The sequence below is a fragment of the Lipotes vexillifer genome, unplaced genomic scaffold (genome assembly GCF_000442215.2).
Source record: "Lipotes vexillifer unplaced genomic scaffold, Lipotes_vexillifer_v1.1 scaffold213, whole genome shotgun sequence".
Lineage (NCBI taxonomy): Eukaryota > Metazoa > Chordata > Mammalia > Artiodactyla > Lipotidae > Lipotes > Lipotes vexillifer.
In genome coordinates, this window is record NW_006780610.1 from 3,627,490 (window position 1) to 3,643,622 (window position 16,133).

At 50.7% G+C, this 16,133-nt stretch overlaps 1 protein-coding gene across 1 annotated transcript in view; it reads left to right on the plus strand.

Moving 5' to 3' along the window:
* Positions 1-16,133, plus strand: part of INPP5B (inositol polyphosphate-5-phosphatase B) — a 52,460-nt gene that overhangs the window by 1,021 nt on the left and 35,306 nt on the right. Inside the window, 9 exon segments of the mRNA XM_007453860.1 lie at positions 561-823; positions 2,095-2,147; positions 3,714-3,793; positions 4,187-4,269; positions 5,128-5,225; positions 5,360-5,389; positions 6,664-6,774; positions 10,927-11,109; positions 11,112-11,312. Of these exon segments, the coding sequence (XP_007453922.1) occupies positions 561-823; positions 2,095-2,147; positions 3,714-3,793; positions 4,187-4,269; positions 5,128-5,225; positions 5,360-5,389; positions 6,664-6,774; positions 10,927-11,109; positions 11,112-11,312 (1,102 nt within the window).

A 16,133-nucleotide genomic window follows, 5' to 3' on the forward strand; every position in this document is an offset into this window, starting at 1 on the left:
GAGGTGGCTGTGGCTGGGGCCAGTGGGACAGGCAGGATGGGGCTCCAGCCCCGCCTCTGTCTGGAGCTCACAGGGCTCCGCACCCCTTACCCTTCCCTTCACTCTCTCTTCAAGGGGAAAATCTCCTGCCAAGGCAGAAAGCTGTGGCCGAGTGCCCCGAGGGCTAGGACTTCTGTGAGGTGGGCCCCTGCAGTGCTCCAAGGTTGGGTGCTGCCCTCCCTCAGAACTGCAGGCCTCTCTTCTCCCCCGCTCAACTAATGGGTCAGCAGCTGAATCTGGGTGGAGCTAGACCTGCTGGGGGCCAGGCTGCTCGACCCTCTGAGCTCCACATTATGCTGAAATCCAGGGCAGCGGCTGGAACCTTCCAAGTCTCTGTGACATGCCCCCTTGTTTCTGATCACCCTGTATGTTCTCTGGGGACCGGCTGGCTGGCCTCATGGGGGTGGAGAGAGGGGTCCAAGGAAGTTCATCTCAGCCCACAACCCAACTTAACATTTTTTGTCTCTGTGAATGGGGGACGAAGGCAAGGGGAGGATGAACGGTCTCATCTCTTCTTGCAGCTGAAACAGTCCAGCTCAGGCTACACTGCAGGGCGCAGCCAGGCCTGCGTGACAGGGACGTCCAGGTGTCACAGGGCTGTGGCTCAGCCCTGCTACCAGGAGTGCTGCCAAGCCTTGGCCTCAGGCAGCTGCCTCCAGCTGGATGAGAACCTCCACTTCAACGGGGCCGCACCAGGGGCCACCAGGAGCCCCCTGCCCTGGACCCTGGCTGGCGCTCTGCTGCTGTTCCTTCGCTCAGCAGCCAGGGAGCAGCAGGCAGGAAGGTCCCATAGGCCCTGCAAGTCCCCAGGGCCACCCCCAGCTCTGATTCCTTTAGCTGTATCTATTTTTTTTAATTAAAAAAATACATTTATTTATTTTAATTTATTTATTTTTGGCTGCATTGGGTCTTCGTTGCTGTGCGCGGGCTTTTCTCTAGTTGCGGCGAGCAGGGGCTACTCTTTGTTGCGGTTCGCGGGCTTCTCATTGCAATGGCTTCTCTTGTTGCGGAGCACGGGCTCTAGGCGTGCGGGCTTCAGTAGCTGTGGCGTGCGGGCTCAGTACTTGTGGCTCGAGGGCTCTAGAGCGCAGGCTCAGTAGTTGTGGCGCACGGGCTTAGTTGCTCCTCGGCATGTGGGATCTTCCCGGACCAGGGCTCTAACCCATGTCCCCTGCATTGGCAGGCGGATTCTTAACCATTGTGCCACCAGGGAAGTCCTTGTAGCTGTATCTTTAGTGAAAGGGATTTATCAAGTCCACAACTCTGTGCTAGAGGCTCCCAGGGCCTAGGCCTGAACATGATGCTCTCCAAGGGGGCAGGGCCTTAGCCCCATTCCCAAGGAGAGGCTGGGATTTGTCTGGAAAAACAGAACAGTCTCCTGTCTGACCCCCATCAAGTAGGAGGACCCCAAAGTCCTGCAGGGACAGTTTCTTCATCTATAAAAATGCCCGGTCCTGTCTACTTTTCCCAGATCCTCCCCAGACTTTGACACAAAGAGGGGGGCTGGAATTGGGGTTCCCCTGCTTTCCTGCAATGACCACCACCCCCTTTATCTTTAAGGGTCTAAATCAATCCCCTTTCTCCTCATCCCCCACACAGCTTTGAAACCAAATTCAAATACACTTGAGCTCCATTTATGCTGTGGATGTTTCCAGGAGAAGAAAATTGGGACGAAGGTGATGTCTGTTTCTGGAAGAGGTTTGCGTATACAAACTTGAACTGGTTGCTAAGGCAGCAACTCTAAGCTTAGGGAAAAAGGAGTGAGGATGGGTTAGAAGTCACATGCTCACTCTTTCCCCTGCACTTACCCTTTAGTTTGAGTCAAAGCTTGAGAGAAAGAGTATTCTTTAAGATAATTCACTAATTCAATAAACATGTTCTGAGGGTCAACTGTGTGCCAGAAACTACCCTGGGGTGATGAGGAAAAGATACAGCCTGTCCTCAGGGAGCTTACAGCTTAGTGCAATGGCCAATAGGCTGGGAGAGACCGGTCCTGGACTCCCTGATCTGAGCTGGCCCTTTTTGTCCATCTGGAGCAGCCTCTGCTTATCTTAGGTGGGAAATCGAGGCTCCAAAGGAGGAAGACCTTTCCCAGGTGCCTGTGGCCAGTGAGTTGGGGGAAGGGGCCGGAGAACAGCAAAATACAGCCTCAGGCTGTCCTGAGAGCTGAGTGGCCCCCTCCCCTGAACTCTTTCCTCCCTGAGAAGGAGAGAGGATAGAGCCTCAGCACAGTACTGCATATGAACAGGATCACACCCTTTACAATGTGCATTCTCATCCTTTATCCCCAAACAGCCCCATGAGGCAGGCGGGACCAGGTGCTTCTGTCACACACACCTCACACACACAGCGCTGAGGCTTAGGGGGGGAAAGGGAGGCATGTGGCAGTGTCCATGGCACAGAAGTTGGAGTCACACTTTCAGTCGAGGCCCAATTTTGCCACTTTGCTAGGTGCGAGGGCTTGGTCAAATTGCTTAATGTCTCTGAGCCTCAGTTTCTACACCTGGAAAATGGGGTAATGGTTCTTCACAGTGTTGTTCTCCTTTAAGCTCGGATGGGGTAGTTAGCTGGGGAGGTTCCAGTAGAGGCCAGTGTTGGCCTGCCTGGAGTGAGAGGAGTTGAGGATGAAACTGAGAAAGTGTTTTTCCTTAAAGTGACCATCTTCCTTCCAGGCCCTGGGCGGGGAGCTCTGGCCCCATGACTTCCAGGACCGAGGGTGAGCCGAGGGCAAGTACTTAGGAAAAGCTTTCAGGAATAGGGAGCCCAGGGTAGCCCAAGACCTAAGGAGTTAACGGGGGCAGGGAGGACACCCTCACACACACACCCCACCCCCGCACTGGCGTGGGCAGGCTGGGCCTTGCAGGCTGGCTGACCGTCGTGTGGCGTGGGGGCTTCTGGGAAATGTAGTCTCTGGCTGGGCCCCGGGGCCGCGGTGTTCCGCACAGCCAGCAGCGGTGACATCTCAGGAGGTAGGCGGCGATGGCAGGGGTGTGGGAGCAGGTGTGGAGCAGGGAAACCAGGGCGGGGCTGGGCAGGAGGGGCTGGGCAAGCTAAGGGCTTGGACCCCTGTCCTGATGCTGTCAGAGCCGGACACCCTCGGCCTTCGGCTGACGCAATGGGGCCTGCTGGGCTGGGGGAGGGCCAAGGAGTAACGGACACTTTCCCATCTCCAGGGAAAAAGGGACAGAACTGGGGTCCTTGTTTAGGATGAGAGCTCCCTTCCTGAGATACGTGCAGATACACCCCTGACACTGCCCAGAGAGGTGCCAGCAGGACTAATACTGCTCCCCAAAAAGGAAGGCAGAGCCCCATCCCAGGAGCAATAGGACTTGTCCTCCTCTCCAGTAATGGGACAAGGCACCCCACGTCCAACAAATAGACTGGACCCCACTTAGAAGCGACTGGATGCCCTTCAAGACAAAGGGCGGTACAGCAAATTGTACCTCTCACCAGGGGCAAAGGGATGGCCCCTCTCCCTAGAAACTAAAAGGCTCATTCTCAGAGGAAGGGGGAGGGGGAGGAGGAGGGAGCGGATGGGGCCTCCTCCACCTTCTCCCAGCACAGAGCCCCTCCTCCCTGCCCCCAGCCCTCCCTCAGGCAGCTCCGTAACCTCCTGAGTGACTTGTTGACCTAAGGGGCTCCCATCTGCCCTCCCCCGGGGCGTGTCTGCTCAGCAGGGGCCAGCGTGGACCAGTCTGTGGTGATCCAGGAGACCCTGGCTGAGGGGGAGTACTGCATCATCATATCCTTCCCTGCGGGTGCCGAGTTCCCAGCCCCAGGGCCTGCCCTGCCTGGCCTTGGGAAGTGGAATGGCAGGTGTCTACGTGTCTGTCTGCTTGCCTTCCTCTCTCTGTGCCTTCAGGGGGAGATGGAAACCTGTACATACTAAGCAGTTAGTCCTGGACTCTCTGCCGGGTGCTTTAAATACTGTTATCCTCCCACCCCCTGTGACGTTGGGGGTTACTCTCCCCATTTCACAGATGAGGAAGGGTGGGAGAGGTGAAACCACAGAGTGAATCTGTGTGGGTGAGGGCGGGGCGGGGCGGGGCAGGGCAGGGCAGGGCAGGTGGGGTGGGCTGGGTTGGGCGAGGCCTGGGGCCCGGCTCCCTTTTGGTTTGCCTTGACCCTGAGCTGCAGGCGGTGCAAGGCGCTGTGTGAGGGAGAGAGCAGGCAGAGCCGCCTCCTGGGACTCGTGTGCTACCGCCCGGAACGTGGTGGCCAGGAACATGCGTCAGTGACTGGTTCAGTCCTTGCCTCTCTGGCCCTGGGTTTTATTATTCTCCACTGTCCCTCCAGCTGGACTTCATGCCCTCTAGGGCAGAGTCTGAGGCTTCTAGAATAATTGTAATAATGATAATTAATAGTTTTTGACCACTATAGGCCAAGCCCTCTGTATTCTTAGCTCATATAATCCTCCAAATTTGACGAGAAAACTTCTCAAGAAGATGGTTGAACATACTGCTCCAGATCTTGAGCCCTGTGGCCTGTCTTGGGTTCAAATTCAGGCTTTGTTATTTCCGAGCCATGTCATCCTGAGCAAACCGCAATGTGTCCGGACTGAAGATTAAAATGAGTTACTACATGTAAAGTGTTTAAAATGCTGTGAGGCACATAGAAAGGGCTCCATAAATGTTGCTAGTAATACCCACATATTACACAGAAGCAGAGAGAGAATAATTAATATTTATCAACGGTCTCACAGCCAGAAACTGAACCTTAGGGTCTCAGAGCTGGGAAGGAGGAGCCTTAGACATTTTTGAACCCACCACCCTCACCTTACAGATGGAAAAGCTGAGGTTCAGGGAGGGAGTGGGGAGGCTAAGATTGCCCTGTTCTTGTCACTTGCAGTGCTAGAACGCACAAGGGGGAGATCGAGCATGGGTTTTACTAACAAGGCAGGGGCTCCCCGAAATGAGGCAAGTTCAGCTTTGATGACCCAACAGTCTCTGGTGGGCACCGTGAGCAGAGAGGCATGAGCATAGCCCCAGGAACCAAGGAGAGAGTGCGAGCACCCCGAGGCTTCCCCGATGGGCCTGAGGGACGACTAGACTACAGGCCCCCTGTCCTCACTCTGCTTCCTGCCCTCAGTCTCTTCCTGTACACACACCGGAGGATGGCCGTTACCGGGGACGATGTCTCCTTGGACCAGATCGTGCCGATCTCTCGGGATTTCTCTCTGGAAGAAGGTGCCACAGGGGGCTGGACAGGATGATCCCTCTCCTCTGGGCTCCCGGGTCATTTCTGCCCTTGTTGGGGGTGGGGCGTTGGGAGGAAGGATGATGCTCAGTTGCTAAGGGCCCTTTCGTTTCCCTGCCCACAGTGTCCCTGGATGGTGAAGTCTACTTTCTTGGTGAGTGGTCCTTTCAGTCTGAGTCCCAGTTGGGGCAGGGGGAACAGAATCTGCAGAGAGAAGGGTGGTGTGGAGTAAAAGCACTTTCTGATCTTCTTACTGTGGCACGCAGGACCCTGCAGGATCAGGCCCCGTCATCTCTCCAGTCAGTCTCTTCCCAGCTTGCTGCACTTGGAATCCTCTGCATTCCAAGCACCTCAAACATGAAACGTTTTCACCACGGAGACCCTGCGCACACTGCTTCCTCCTCTTGAAAGCCCTCACTCTTTTTGCATAGCCAGTCATCCTCCAGGGCTTCAGTTCACACTGACTTTCCTCGCGAAGCCTTTGTTGAACTCCTGAGAGTGTTTGTATCCCGAAAGTGTTTGTATTTCACTCATAACACATTCCTTTGTCTCGTCCTTACCACCTCTCTGTCACCTACAGTGATTTAATTATTTATAGTGACCTATCTAATGTCGGTGTTCTTTGCTAGACTGCAGTCGTAATAGCAGAGGGAGTAATAATAATAGTGATAGAAATGAATATTTAATCAATGATGACCTTGTGCCAGGCACTATGCTAACGAGCTTTACACACATCACGTGGTGCTTTCCTCACAATTCTGTGAGGTCATCACTGCTTTCATCCCCATTTTATGGTCGAGGTAATGGAAGCCCAGAGAAATTAAGTAATTTAGCAAGTGGTGGGACAAGGATTCAGACTCGGAATCCAGTCTCTGGAGCCCACGCTCTTGATCAGTCTGCTGCATTGCTCCTACTCATTCCTTAGTTCAGCGCATGTTTTGGGTGCTCGCCATGTGCCTGCTGGGTGCTGAGGTTACACTATGAGCCAGACACCATCCACAGTCTAGCTCCCTGAAGACAAGGCCATGTCTGATGTCTTCAGCATGGTGTTCCCTGTGACTAGCGTGTGCCTGGCACAGTCAGGGAGACTGACTGACGGACGGCCCCCCGTCCGCTTCTGTGTGCTTTTCATTCCACTGGTGGAGCAGGGGTAGACTACAGGTTGAGAACCTGGTCTCTTCTGGCTCCGTTCAGAAGGCTACGGTGAGGCTTGCTGAATTTTCAGAGCTGAGGTCCACCCCCTTTGTAGCCTGAGGGTGATGTTAATTTGAAGCTGGGGGTACAGAGGGCTCCCTTATTGCCCCAGCTTAAGGGTCAAAGGGGCTTTGGGAGCTTGGGCTGCTGACGTTCCATGCTGGGGGCTCCAGCCTAAAGATGCACCTAAGCATCCTGGAGGCCAAGGGCTCATTTCCTGCCTCCCCTGTGCAGGCTCAGATGTCACCGTCCAGCTGGACACAGCGGAGCTCAGCCTCGTATTCCAGCTCCCCTTTGGTTCACAAACCAGAACGTTTCTCCAGGAAGTCGCCAGGGCCTGTCCAGGTAGGTAAGACCGCAGGCTCCCGGGGGAACGGGAGGCTGGGCACTGACCTCCCCACCACCAGTTGACTTTGCACCCTTTGGACTTACACTCTACAGTTTCTGTGCCCTCTCAAAGCTGCTGGCACGAGGCCACCGTGCCCCCAGGCCACCAGCCAGCCATGGTGTTTGCATTTCTGTTTTCCCATTTCTGGACCCGAGTTTTAACTCCAGCAGGGCCCCTTTGCCCTCCCTGCTCTGGGCAGGGCTGCACGGGGAGAGTTGTGATTCTCATGCAGAATCTTTTACAAGTTAGCAGGGTCAGCAGCTCCTAGAGGCCCACCTTCCCTCTCCCTGACAACCCCAGCTAGAACCAAGGGAAGTCTGTCATAAGAGCTCTCCTGCCCTTGCACCCTGCTCTGTCCCCCACCACAGCTGAGAAGATGGTCTAGCTTTAACTTAACAGTGAGAAGTTAGTGGCCTCTAGGGCAGAATTTGTTTAGACTGGGCGATCAGCCAGGCAGGTAAAGGAGAGTTTGTTCAGAGCAGAGAATCAGCCAGAGAACATGCAAATTCTAGCCACCAGGTGCTGGGGCTTAGCTGTTTACCCAACACTGTCACTTATTTCCTTTCTAGCTAACATCCTGGCTCTGCAGGAATCGGAGGTGGGCTCCCCTTCTATCGTGGTCTCATCATGGAGCCTGAATGTCTGGGGGCTCCAACTTAGTTTGCCTGGTGTGCAGGAAGGGTACTGACTGTTGATGCAAACTGGGCAATGTGGGAAAAGGAAACAAGATTATACAGCCTTGAATGCCCAGTTAAAGGGTTGATTCTATAAGCAGGGGAAATTTATCTCCAAACCTTCAACTAATAAGGATAACCTGTTTTATGATTATTATTGGTAGTTGTAGGAGAAGTAATAACAGTAGTAACAGCAAAGAGAATGGACTTTGAAGCTATACAACCTCTTGCATTTGAAGCCTATCTTTGCTGGTCTTTAGCTGTGTGACTTTGGGCAAACCACCTCACCTCTCTGAACCTTGGTTTTGTAGAGCTTTCTTTTCTCCCAGTTTTATTGAGCTCTAATTGACATACAGCATCGTGTAAGTTTAAGGTGTACAGCATAATGATTTCACTTACATACATCACGAAGTGATTTCCACAATAAGTTTAGTGAACATCCATCATCTCATACAGATATACAATTAAAGACATAGAAAAAAATACTTTTTCCTTGTGGTGAGAACTCATGATTTACACTCTTAAAAACTTTCTTTCATATAACACAGCAGTATTAAATATATGTATCATGTTGTTGCACCCCTAGTACTTATTTATTTTTCTTTTTTGGGGGGGGGGTGCGTACCATGTGGTTTGCGGGATCTCAATTCCCTGACCAGGGATTGAACCCGGGCCACGGCAGTGAAAGCCTGGGATCCTAACCACTAGGCCACCAGAGAACTCCCTATTTATCTTATAACTGGAAGTTTGGACCTTTGACTGCCTTCACCCAATCCCCTTTTCCCCCACTTCATCCCTCCCTCTGGTAACCAGAAGTCTGATCTCTTTTTCTATGAGTTTGCTTGTTTGTAGACTTCTATATGTAAAGAATATCTTCCTCATGGAATTGTGAGAATTAAATGAGGTAATACATGTGAAAGTGCCCAGCACATAGTAGGAGCTCAGAAAAATATTTCCTTAGCTAACATTCATTGTGGACTTATTGTGTGTTAGACACTGTTCTGAGGACTTTTCAGCACATTATCTCATTTTTCTTACCACAGCCGTTCAAGGTAGGTATTATCAGTGTGTCCATTTTACAGGTGAGGGAACTGAGGCTCAGGGAGGTTAAATGCCTTACCTGAGTACATAGCTGGTAAATAATAGAGCCAGGATTAGACAGGGTTAGAGAGTCTCCTCCAGAGCCTGAGCTCTTGAGTTTTGCTCGAATGCATCCTGAGCTCATGCCAACCCATCCCATCTACACTGCTCAGGGAAGACTTCGCGTAGGAGGTGATGTTTAAGCTGAGACTTGAAGGACGAGTGAGGTTTTTTTCCCAGGCAGCCAACATGGGAAAAAAGACAGTCGGAGTTAAGAGCAGAGCACTGGGTGGGATTGAAGTTGGGGTGGGAGGAGGCCGTGGAATGAGCTGAACCAGGACAGGCCAGCAGAGACAGTGCATGAAGGGTCTTAAATAACCATCAAAGAGCTTGGATTTTGCCCTGTAGCTTGTGGGGAGCTGATGGAGCTTTAAACTGAGGAATAACGAGGCAGGATTTGCACTTTAGGAAAGTTCCTCTGGCAACTGGTGCAGAAGGGGAGAACCTAGAGCAGGAAGATCAATGGGAATGTATTGCAGTGGTTCAGGTATAAAAAATGAGGCTTGGACCAGGGCCCAGTCATGGGGATGGGGAGGAGAGGATGGACTGGAGAGATCAAACCGATGAGAATGAAGGCACCATGGGAACACTGAGTTTGGGTTGTGTTCACAGCTTTACTCTCTGTGGTTACAACAGTGCCTGGCATGTAGTAGGCACTTAACACATATTTGTTGAATGGATGAACAGAGCTTGGTGCCCAGCTGTGAGAATGAAAGAGAGGGAGTAGTCGAGGATGATTCCCCTCTTTTAGGCTTGGGTATCTGTTTGTCGGTTCCCTTCCCTGCTCTTCCTTCTGGGGTCCACACCTGGGGTAACCAGCAGGGAAACTGCACTAACTCAGCTTCTTTGAGCAGCTATCATGATGTGGACTTCCTCTGGGAGGGGTCTGGGTGAGAGAGGACTCTCAGAGCTGACAGACTCTTGGGAATCCACCTGCCCAACCCTTGCATTTTACAGATAAAAGGACCAGAGTCCAGGATGAGGTTACAGGTGAAAGGAACTAGTTTTTCCCCACCCAGTCCTTGGTGGGTAATGTGCAGCACAAAAGGTCAGGGAGTGGAAGTGACTTGGTCAAAAGATCACAGTTAGAGGAAGGAATTAGCCAACATTAATTCAGTACCTACTGTGTGCCATATATTTTTCTAGACAGCTAGACAACACACAACAACCATGTTTTTCTGTTTAGTCTTTTGAGCAATACTAAAGAGTATCCTGTTTTACAGATGAGTAAACTGACAAGAGAGTAAACTGACATTTTAGTAACTTACCCAAGGTCATTCATTAATTGAAGTTAATAGGACCAGGTTTGGAAACCCAGGTTATAACTCCAAAGCCCATGGAGTCCAGAGATTTCAGTTGAGATCCCAGCTCTGCCACTTCCTAGTTGTGAATGTGAACAATATATTTTATTTCTATGAGCCTTGGCTTTATTATTTGTACAGTGGAAATATGAACTTGCCTTACTACTCCAAGAGTTTTGTGAGGATCAGATGGGTTAATGGCATGTAACTGCTGAAAATAATTTAAAAGCTGTGTCTGGCAGTGCCATAGTCAGTCCTACGACCCAAGTCTCTTCATTTATGATGCCCTTGCAAATCCAATTCAGTTCGGTCAGGTTCATGCTGTTCTACAAGGAGAACAGGCAGGATAGCATAGGAAACAGCAAGTGTTTAGGAGTCAGGCAGACCTGGGTTTGAGTGAGAGGCAGAGAAGACCCAAGAATTTCTAGGAAGGAGGAGTGGCAATCTGGTTCAGAGGGAACCAGAGGACTCGTCTTGAAGGCATATTTCATAGCAGGCACACTGCTTTTACTTAGAGTGTGTTTCTTGGGGAGGCTTGCGAGTTGCTGATGGAGATTATGGGTAGTTAAAGCCCCCAACCCGCTCCCTAGTACTAACATGTATTTGAGTTCCCACTCTGCCACTCACTCTGCGACCTCAGACTTCACCTTTCTGAGCTCAGTTCCCATCGGATAATAGTTGCCACCGGATAATCGTTCCCTTGCTCCTAAAGTTAGTTGTGAGAATTAAGGACGTAATATACAAGTGAAGTATAGACCTCGGCACGTAGTTGCCAGCAGGTCGCAGGAGTGGTGCTTGTGTATCTTGGTACAGCACTTTCGTTTTCATGTTTATTATTGTATTTGAATCTCAGGCCCACAATGTGCGCCAGGGAAACAGGCTTGGAGCCTCCCCGGAGAGGCTGAGCGATTTGCTCACGGACAGACAACCTTGCGGAGGTGGAACCGGCTCTTCAAGTCCGTGGCTCAGTATTCCCTCCTTTTTCCTTCCACAGGCTTCAACCCCACGGCCCTGGATCCTAAGTTTCTGTGGCTGTCTCGCTACAGGCGCAAGGAGCTGGAGCCCGATCCGCCCACGCCGCGCGGCTGGAACTCAGCGCCGGGCACCCGGCCCGGGCGCTCTGGAATTGGCGGAGGCAGGTATCGATCTCGGAAGGCGCGAAGGGGATTGGAGGAGGCCAGGCTTCAGGGGCGGGCGCCATTTTCTTTGGGGGCGTAGCTATGGAGCAGACCAGCCTTTGATTGGCGAGGGTGGCACGCGGGGGCGGGCCCCTCTGGGGGTGGAACGGGGGGCGGGGCTCCGGGCGGCGTGATGAAGAGCTTGAGGAAGCAGGCAGGGAAATGTCCGCCGCCGCCGGCTCCCGGGAGCGCGAATCTGCAGGTCCGGCGGGCGGTGGGACGCTGGGCTGGGGCTCCGGGGCGGTAGCGGGCCAGACCCTCGGGCGGGCAGGGTCTGTGGGTTGGCTGGCGGACACTCGGGGCAAAGACCAAGGTCCTGGCCCTACGGAGGCGGCGACATTGGGGCTGAGGTGCTGTGGGGATGTTAGTTATTCTTAGCCGGGCTTGATGAGGGCAGGCGGGGGCCAGTGAGGTACTCAGGAATCCCGAGGCCGGGGTTGTGGTAGTAGTAAAGCTCCGTTCCTGACTTCGCTGTGTGACCTGGGGCGGATGGCTGCCCCTCTCTGAGCCTCAGTTTCTCCATCCTGACCTTCGAGTTTGACTTGTGTGGAGGTGCACTCCCCATGACAGAGCCTTCCTTTGGGTGAGGACTGGTGTGTGTACTGGGACTGCCTGGCTCTCCTGTCGGTCCTCAACCCCTATGAGAGATTGGGCTGTGCACAGACCCGGAGTCCAGGAGAGCCCTGTCCACCCTGGGCCTGGAGGCCACAATGAGGTTACAGGTGAAGGGGATTAGGTTTTTTTTTTCCACCCAGCCCTTGGTGGATAACGTTGTGCGGCACAAAAGGCCAATTGTTGAGCAGGAGGTTGTCTTCTGGAGAGTGAGAGGCCCAGGGCTGAAATTTGGGTCAGGCTGGTGCTTTGGGAGGACCTGCAGACCTCGGTTTTCTGTCTAGCTCCTAGGTTTTCTGCCCGGGGCTCCCTGGTATTTTTTTTCTCCTGGGTGTGCCCATGCCGCTCCTGTTACGTCTGAGCTTTGGCATGACCACTAGTACCCACTTGTGCCCCTTTTCTCAGCCGTTTGCTAGGGAACTGTCAAGTAGCCGTGTAAGTGTGGGCCGGCGCTCCACTTGTTCTTAAAAGGCTTGGAAACTATGAGGGGGCAATAGCACGTTGCACAAGTTTGTAAAATGGGAGGAAACTAAGCGAGCAAAGGACTTCCTTTGTGCTCGTTCTTTTCTTCCATTGCAGCCTCTGCAAGATACAGTCACAGCACACGATGGTGCTGATAGTTTACATCTCTCGTGGGCTTAGCTCACTTGAAGGGCTGATCTTGAGAGACCTGTTGCATCAGTTTCCATGACATTCTGGGCTCTGGTACTGGGGCAGGTGAGAGCTTAAGATTAAGTACATATCTTCCCCTTGCCCCTTCGAAAGGGCAGCATCCAGACAGTTGGCAGAGGACAGGCCCGATGGCAGCAGAAAGAGGTGGGTTCTGTTTTCTCAGCCAGCACGCCAGAGCCTGTTGGAGCGCTTCATCTCCTAAGTAGAAGGAGGTCTTCTGTGAGAAGTCGGGACAGCTCTGAAGCAGTTATCTGCCGCTGGGTGATAAATGCAAAGTGATCTCAGAATCTTCTGTGACCTTTCAAAAATCCGAAACTAGCCAGTTGCTGGTGAGGAGTTACTGTCAAGGTTTTGGTTTCATTTTTAATTTGCAATGATTTGTCCCCATCGTAATACCTACAATAAGTGGGGTTACACTACTAAATGCTAAGTTGCTCATGTTAAAATTGGTAAGAAATGGCACCAAGCCCCCAGTTCTGTTTTGGTCAGCCCTGTTTGCAGCGTTGCTTTGGCCTCAGAGGAGAGTCACATCATCTACAACAGGTTGGGGGAACCCTTTGGGCCTCCTCTGGATGTCCCTGAACCCCAAGGGAAACAGATAGCGAATTTGATGCTTCCTATATGATCAAAATTCCCACTTCCTGATAGCCCAGGAAACCAACCCAAAGACTGCTTTAAAATGCCGTTTGTGACGCACATCGGGAGAAATGGCTTCCGCAAGGAGCTGACAGTCTGACAGAGAGGGATCTGGTGATTCATAGAGGTAAGAGAGTGTGGAGTCGGCTCAGCAGGACGGGGGGGAGGGGACCTTGTGAGGTGAGCCAAGGGTAAGAGCCCCTCAAAGGCCTAGGCATTTGGGGGGCAAAGTGAAGCTGGTTTTCAGTCCTTGCCTTTGTCTTTTGGTAGAGAAGGGAAAGATCTCACTTGGATGCATCTCTCCAAAAATGTCCATTCTTTTCCTTGATTTGTCTTTCCTGCATTCAGGAATGTCAAGCCAAGCTTGGTAGGAATTGCAGAAAAGTGAAATGCAGGAGTTTTAGATTGGGGTTGGTGTCATTTCAGGTTCAGACCGGGATCTTTGAGCTAAGTTGTGATGTTGAAGTGAGATGTAAAGCTTCTGGTCGAGTGGCAGGGCTGTTCCATCTGATTCTCTTGGCCTCTTCAGACTCCTAGACCTTGCATGGGTCTCAGACAAGTAGCTGTTGTAAGTAAGGGCTTTTCTGCTTCTTCACTTATTTAACTGCTCTTCTTGGTGTAGCTTTTTCTTTCCTTAAAAAGAAATAAGGAGAAATGCCTTCCTGTTTGTTTAACACCTGAAGGTGCTCTTATCCCTTGGGGAATCCCTCATCGGGCTTAGTACTCACCTATGTCATTGTGTAAAATATTCACCTGCCTCATCCTAGACACATGCGAAGACCTGGAGCTGTGTTCTGGAGGATTCTGAGCTATGTACTAGAAAGGAAACAGCTACTCAGAAGTCCCATTGGGCTTTTCTGGGCTAATTTAACAACATGGCAACAACAAACAAATTTTGATGTTTTGAAGTGGTTTTCTTATTCCATGGTTGATTCAAAGCGAGGTAGCTTGGTAGTAACTCAAATTCAGAATGAGATGTGCTATGAGTATTTTTTCCCTTGGACCCAAGAAGTCAAGCATTAAAGTCTGTCTGGCCTGAGAAAGGAAATGAATGCTATTTATAACTCAGGGTAGCATAAAGGGTAACCTAGATTACCAGGGCAGAAGCCAGTGAGAATGTCAGAAAAACAGCCCCTGGGTTAGTCAGTCTCCTTGCTCCCCCGTCTCTTAATAAGTAAAATCTGTGTGACCGACGTACCCTTTTAGCACAGAGAAAATGAATTTTCCTAGATGTTTATCCTACACGTGGAAATCTTGCCCATCATCTCCACCTTTGTGGGAAGCTCTGCAGGCTCCTAAGCAAATTAATTTGGCCCACTTGGTTCCTGTAAACAAAAGAGAACTGTGTTCCTTTTTCTTCCTCCTTCTGTTGTTCCCTTCTCCGTTTCCCTCTTCATCGCATCTAACCTTGTGTTTGTTTCTAGAACAGGAGAACCCCCTGAAGACTTTTCTTGCCTTCAGAAAACAGTTTGTTGTGGAATTCTACAGTGGGAGCCTAGAGCAAGCGAGGTGACCCACAAACGTTCACTTAGAAGGGGTGCTTTGCACAGAAAAGTCCTCGGGGACAGAAGGTTCAGGAAGAGGGAGACATCAATATTTATTAGCAGAAAGACAGTTTTGGGACATAGAAGCCCACTGGCTCGCTTGTTTTCTTTGCGGCTTAAAATCTACTGTAACAAACTTGTAGATTTTACAAGTGGTGCGTATGTGAACTAAAGCTCCAAATGTGAATGATGAGGATTTGAACAAAGTGTGGATACTTTAATATTAATTTTTGTTACTGCACCTTGGTATCATACTGGACATGTCTCTTGACTTTCCTCTCTTCCATCTGTAAAATGGGAGTGAATGTTTGCCTTCTAGAAGGTCTCACAGGACCGAAGGAATGCTAATTTTGGGGTGGTTTCCTCTGGGAAGCACGTTTAGGAATTGCAAATGCCCACGTCTAAGAGCTTAGAAACTGGCTGCCCTCTTCAGGGCCTTTCCTAGGCTGGTTTCTTCCAAATTACTATGTTCATTCTCTTCCTCACTCCTTCCCTCCCTCCAGTTTCTTTTCTGTCAGTATAATCACTAAAAACCTAGTCATCCTTGACTCTTCCCTCTCCTATGTCTAATAACCAAATTCTGTCCATTCTTTTTCTACAATTTAAAAATTTTTTGAAAATTAAAAAAAAAAATTAAATCCCCGTGGTTCACGTTGGTATCCTCTTACTTGAACTAGTGCAGTGGTGTCCTTACAAGTCTTCCTCCCCTGTCTCCTCCTTCCTTGGGGCTTGCCTTAGAACGACTTTTATCATGCCCTACTGTTGTGTTTGTGAACTTGAATGCTGCACCAATCCTTGTAGCCTGAGGAATAAAGTTCAGATTCTTCAGCACTGCATTCAAGTCCTGCATGGCCTGGCCTCAGCCCCCCTTCTCGAATCTTATCTTCCCCAGCTCACCTTCATTTCCTCTTACTTCAAACCCGACTGTTTATTATTTCCGGGTAAAACCCTCTGATTTTTCATCTCTTTGTTGGCTGTTCATTCAGCTACATTTTTACAGGCTCGAACTTGCTGCCTTTAGTATTTTGCATCCTCTCTCCTTCCCAAATGCCAGCCTAATGCCTCATACATCAGTAGGTGCTCAAAAATCTGTTGTCTTTCGAACCCTCTAGACCCATACATTTCCTAGCCTGAGTGCTTTGTCGCCTGAAGGACACCTGCCCCCTTCCTCTTTAAGCGGGCTCTGTACTTCTTTCCACCCCCAACCCTTCCTGGTTTGCTCTTGCCACTTCTCTTTCAGCTTTATCACCAGACCACAGACAGTTAACAGAAGGCCCAGTGAAGAGAGAGCCTGGAGGAAAAAGTCATCTCTCCAGTAGCCTGTGACCACTGCAGCCTGTGGTTGAAAAGTAATTGCACAGTTGTTGTCTTTCTCCTTGAGCTAAACTAGTGATATTTAGTCCTTGCTAACCTAAATTGGATTTGCACAGGGGACAACTTGGATTCTGAGTCCAGGGCTTAACAGGTTTGCAGGGCATGGGATGTGTTTTTAGAGATGTCTCTGCCCATGTTAATTGTTAAAATCTGTGGTACTTTTTTTTTTTTTTTTTTTTTTTTTT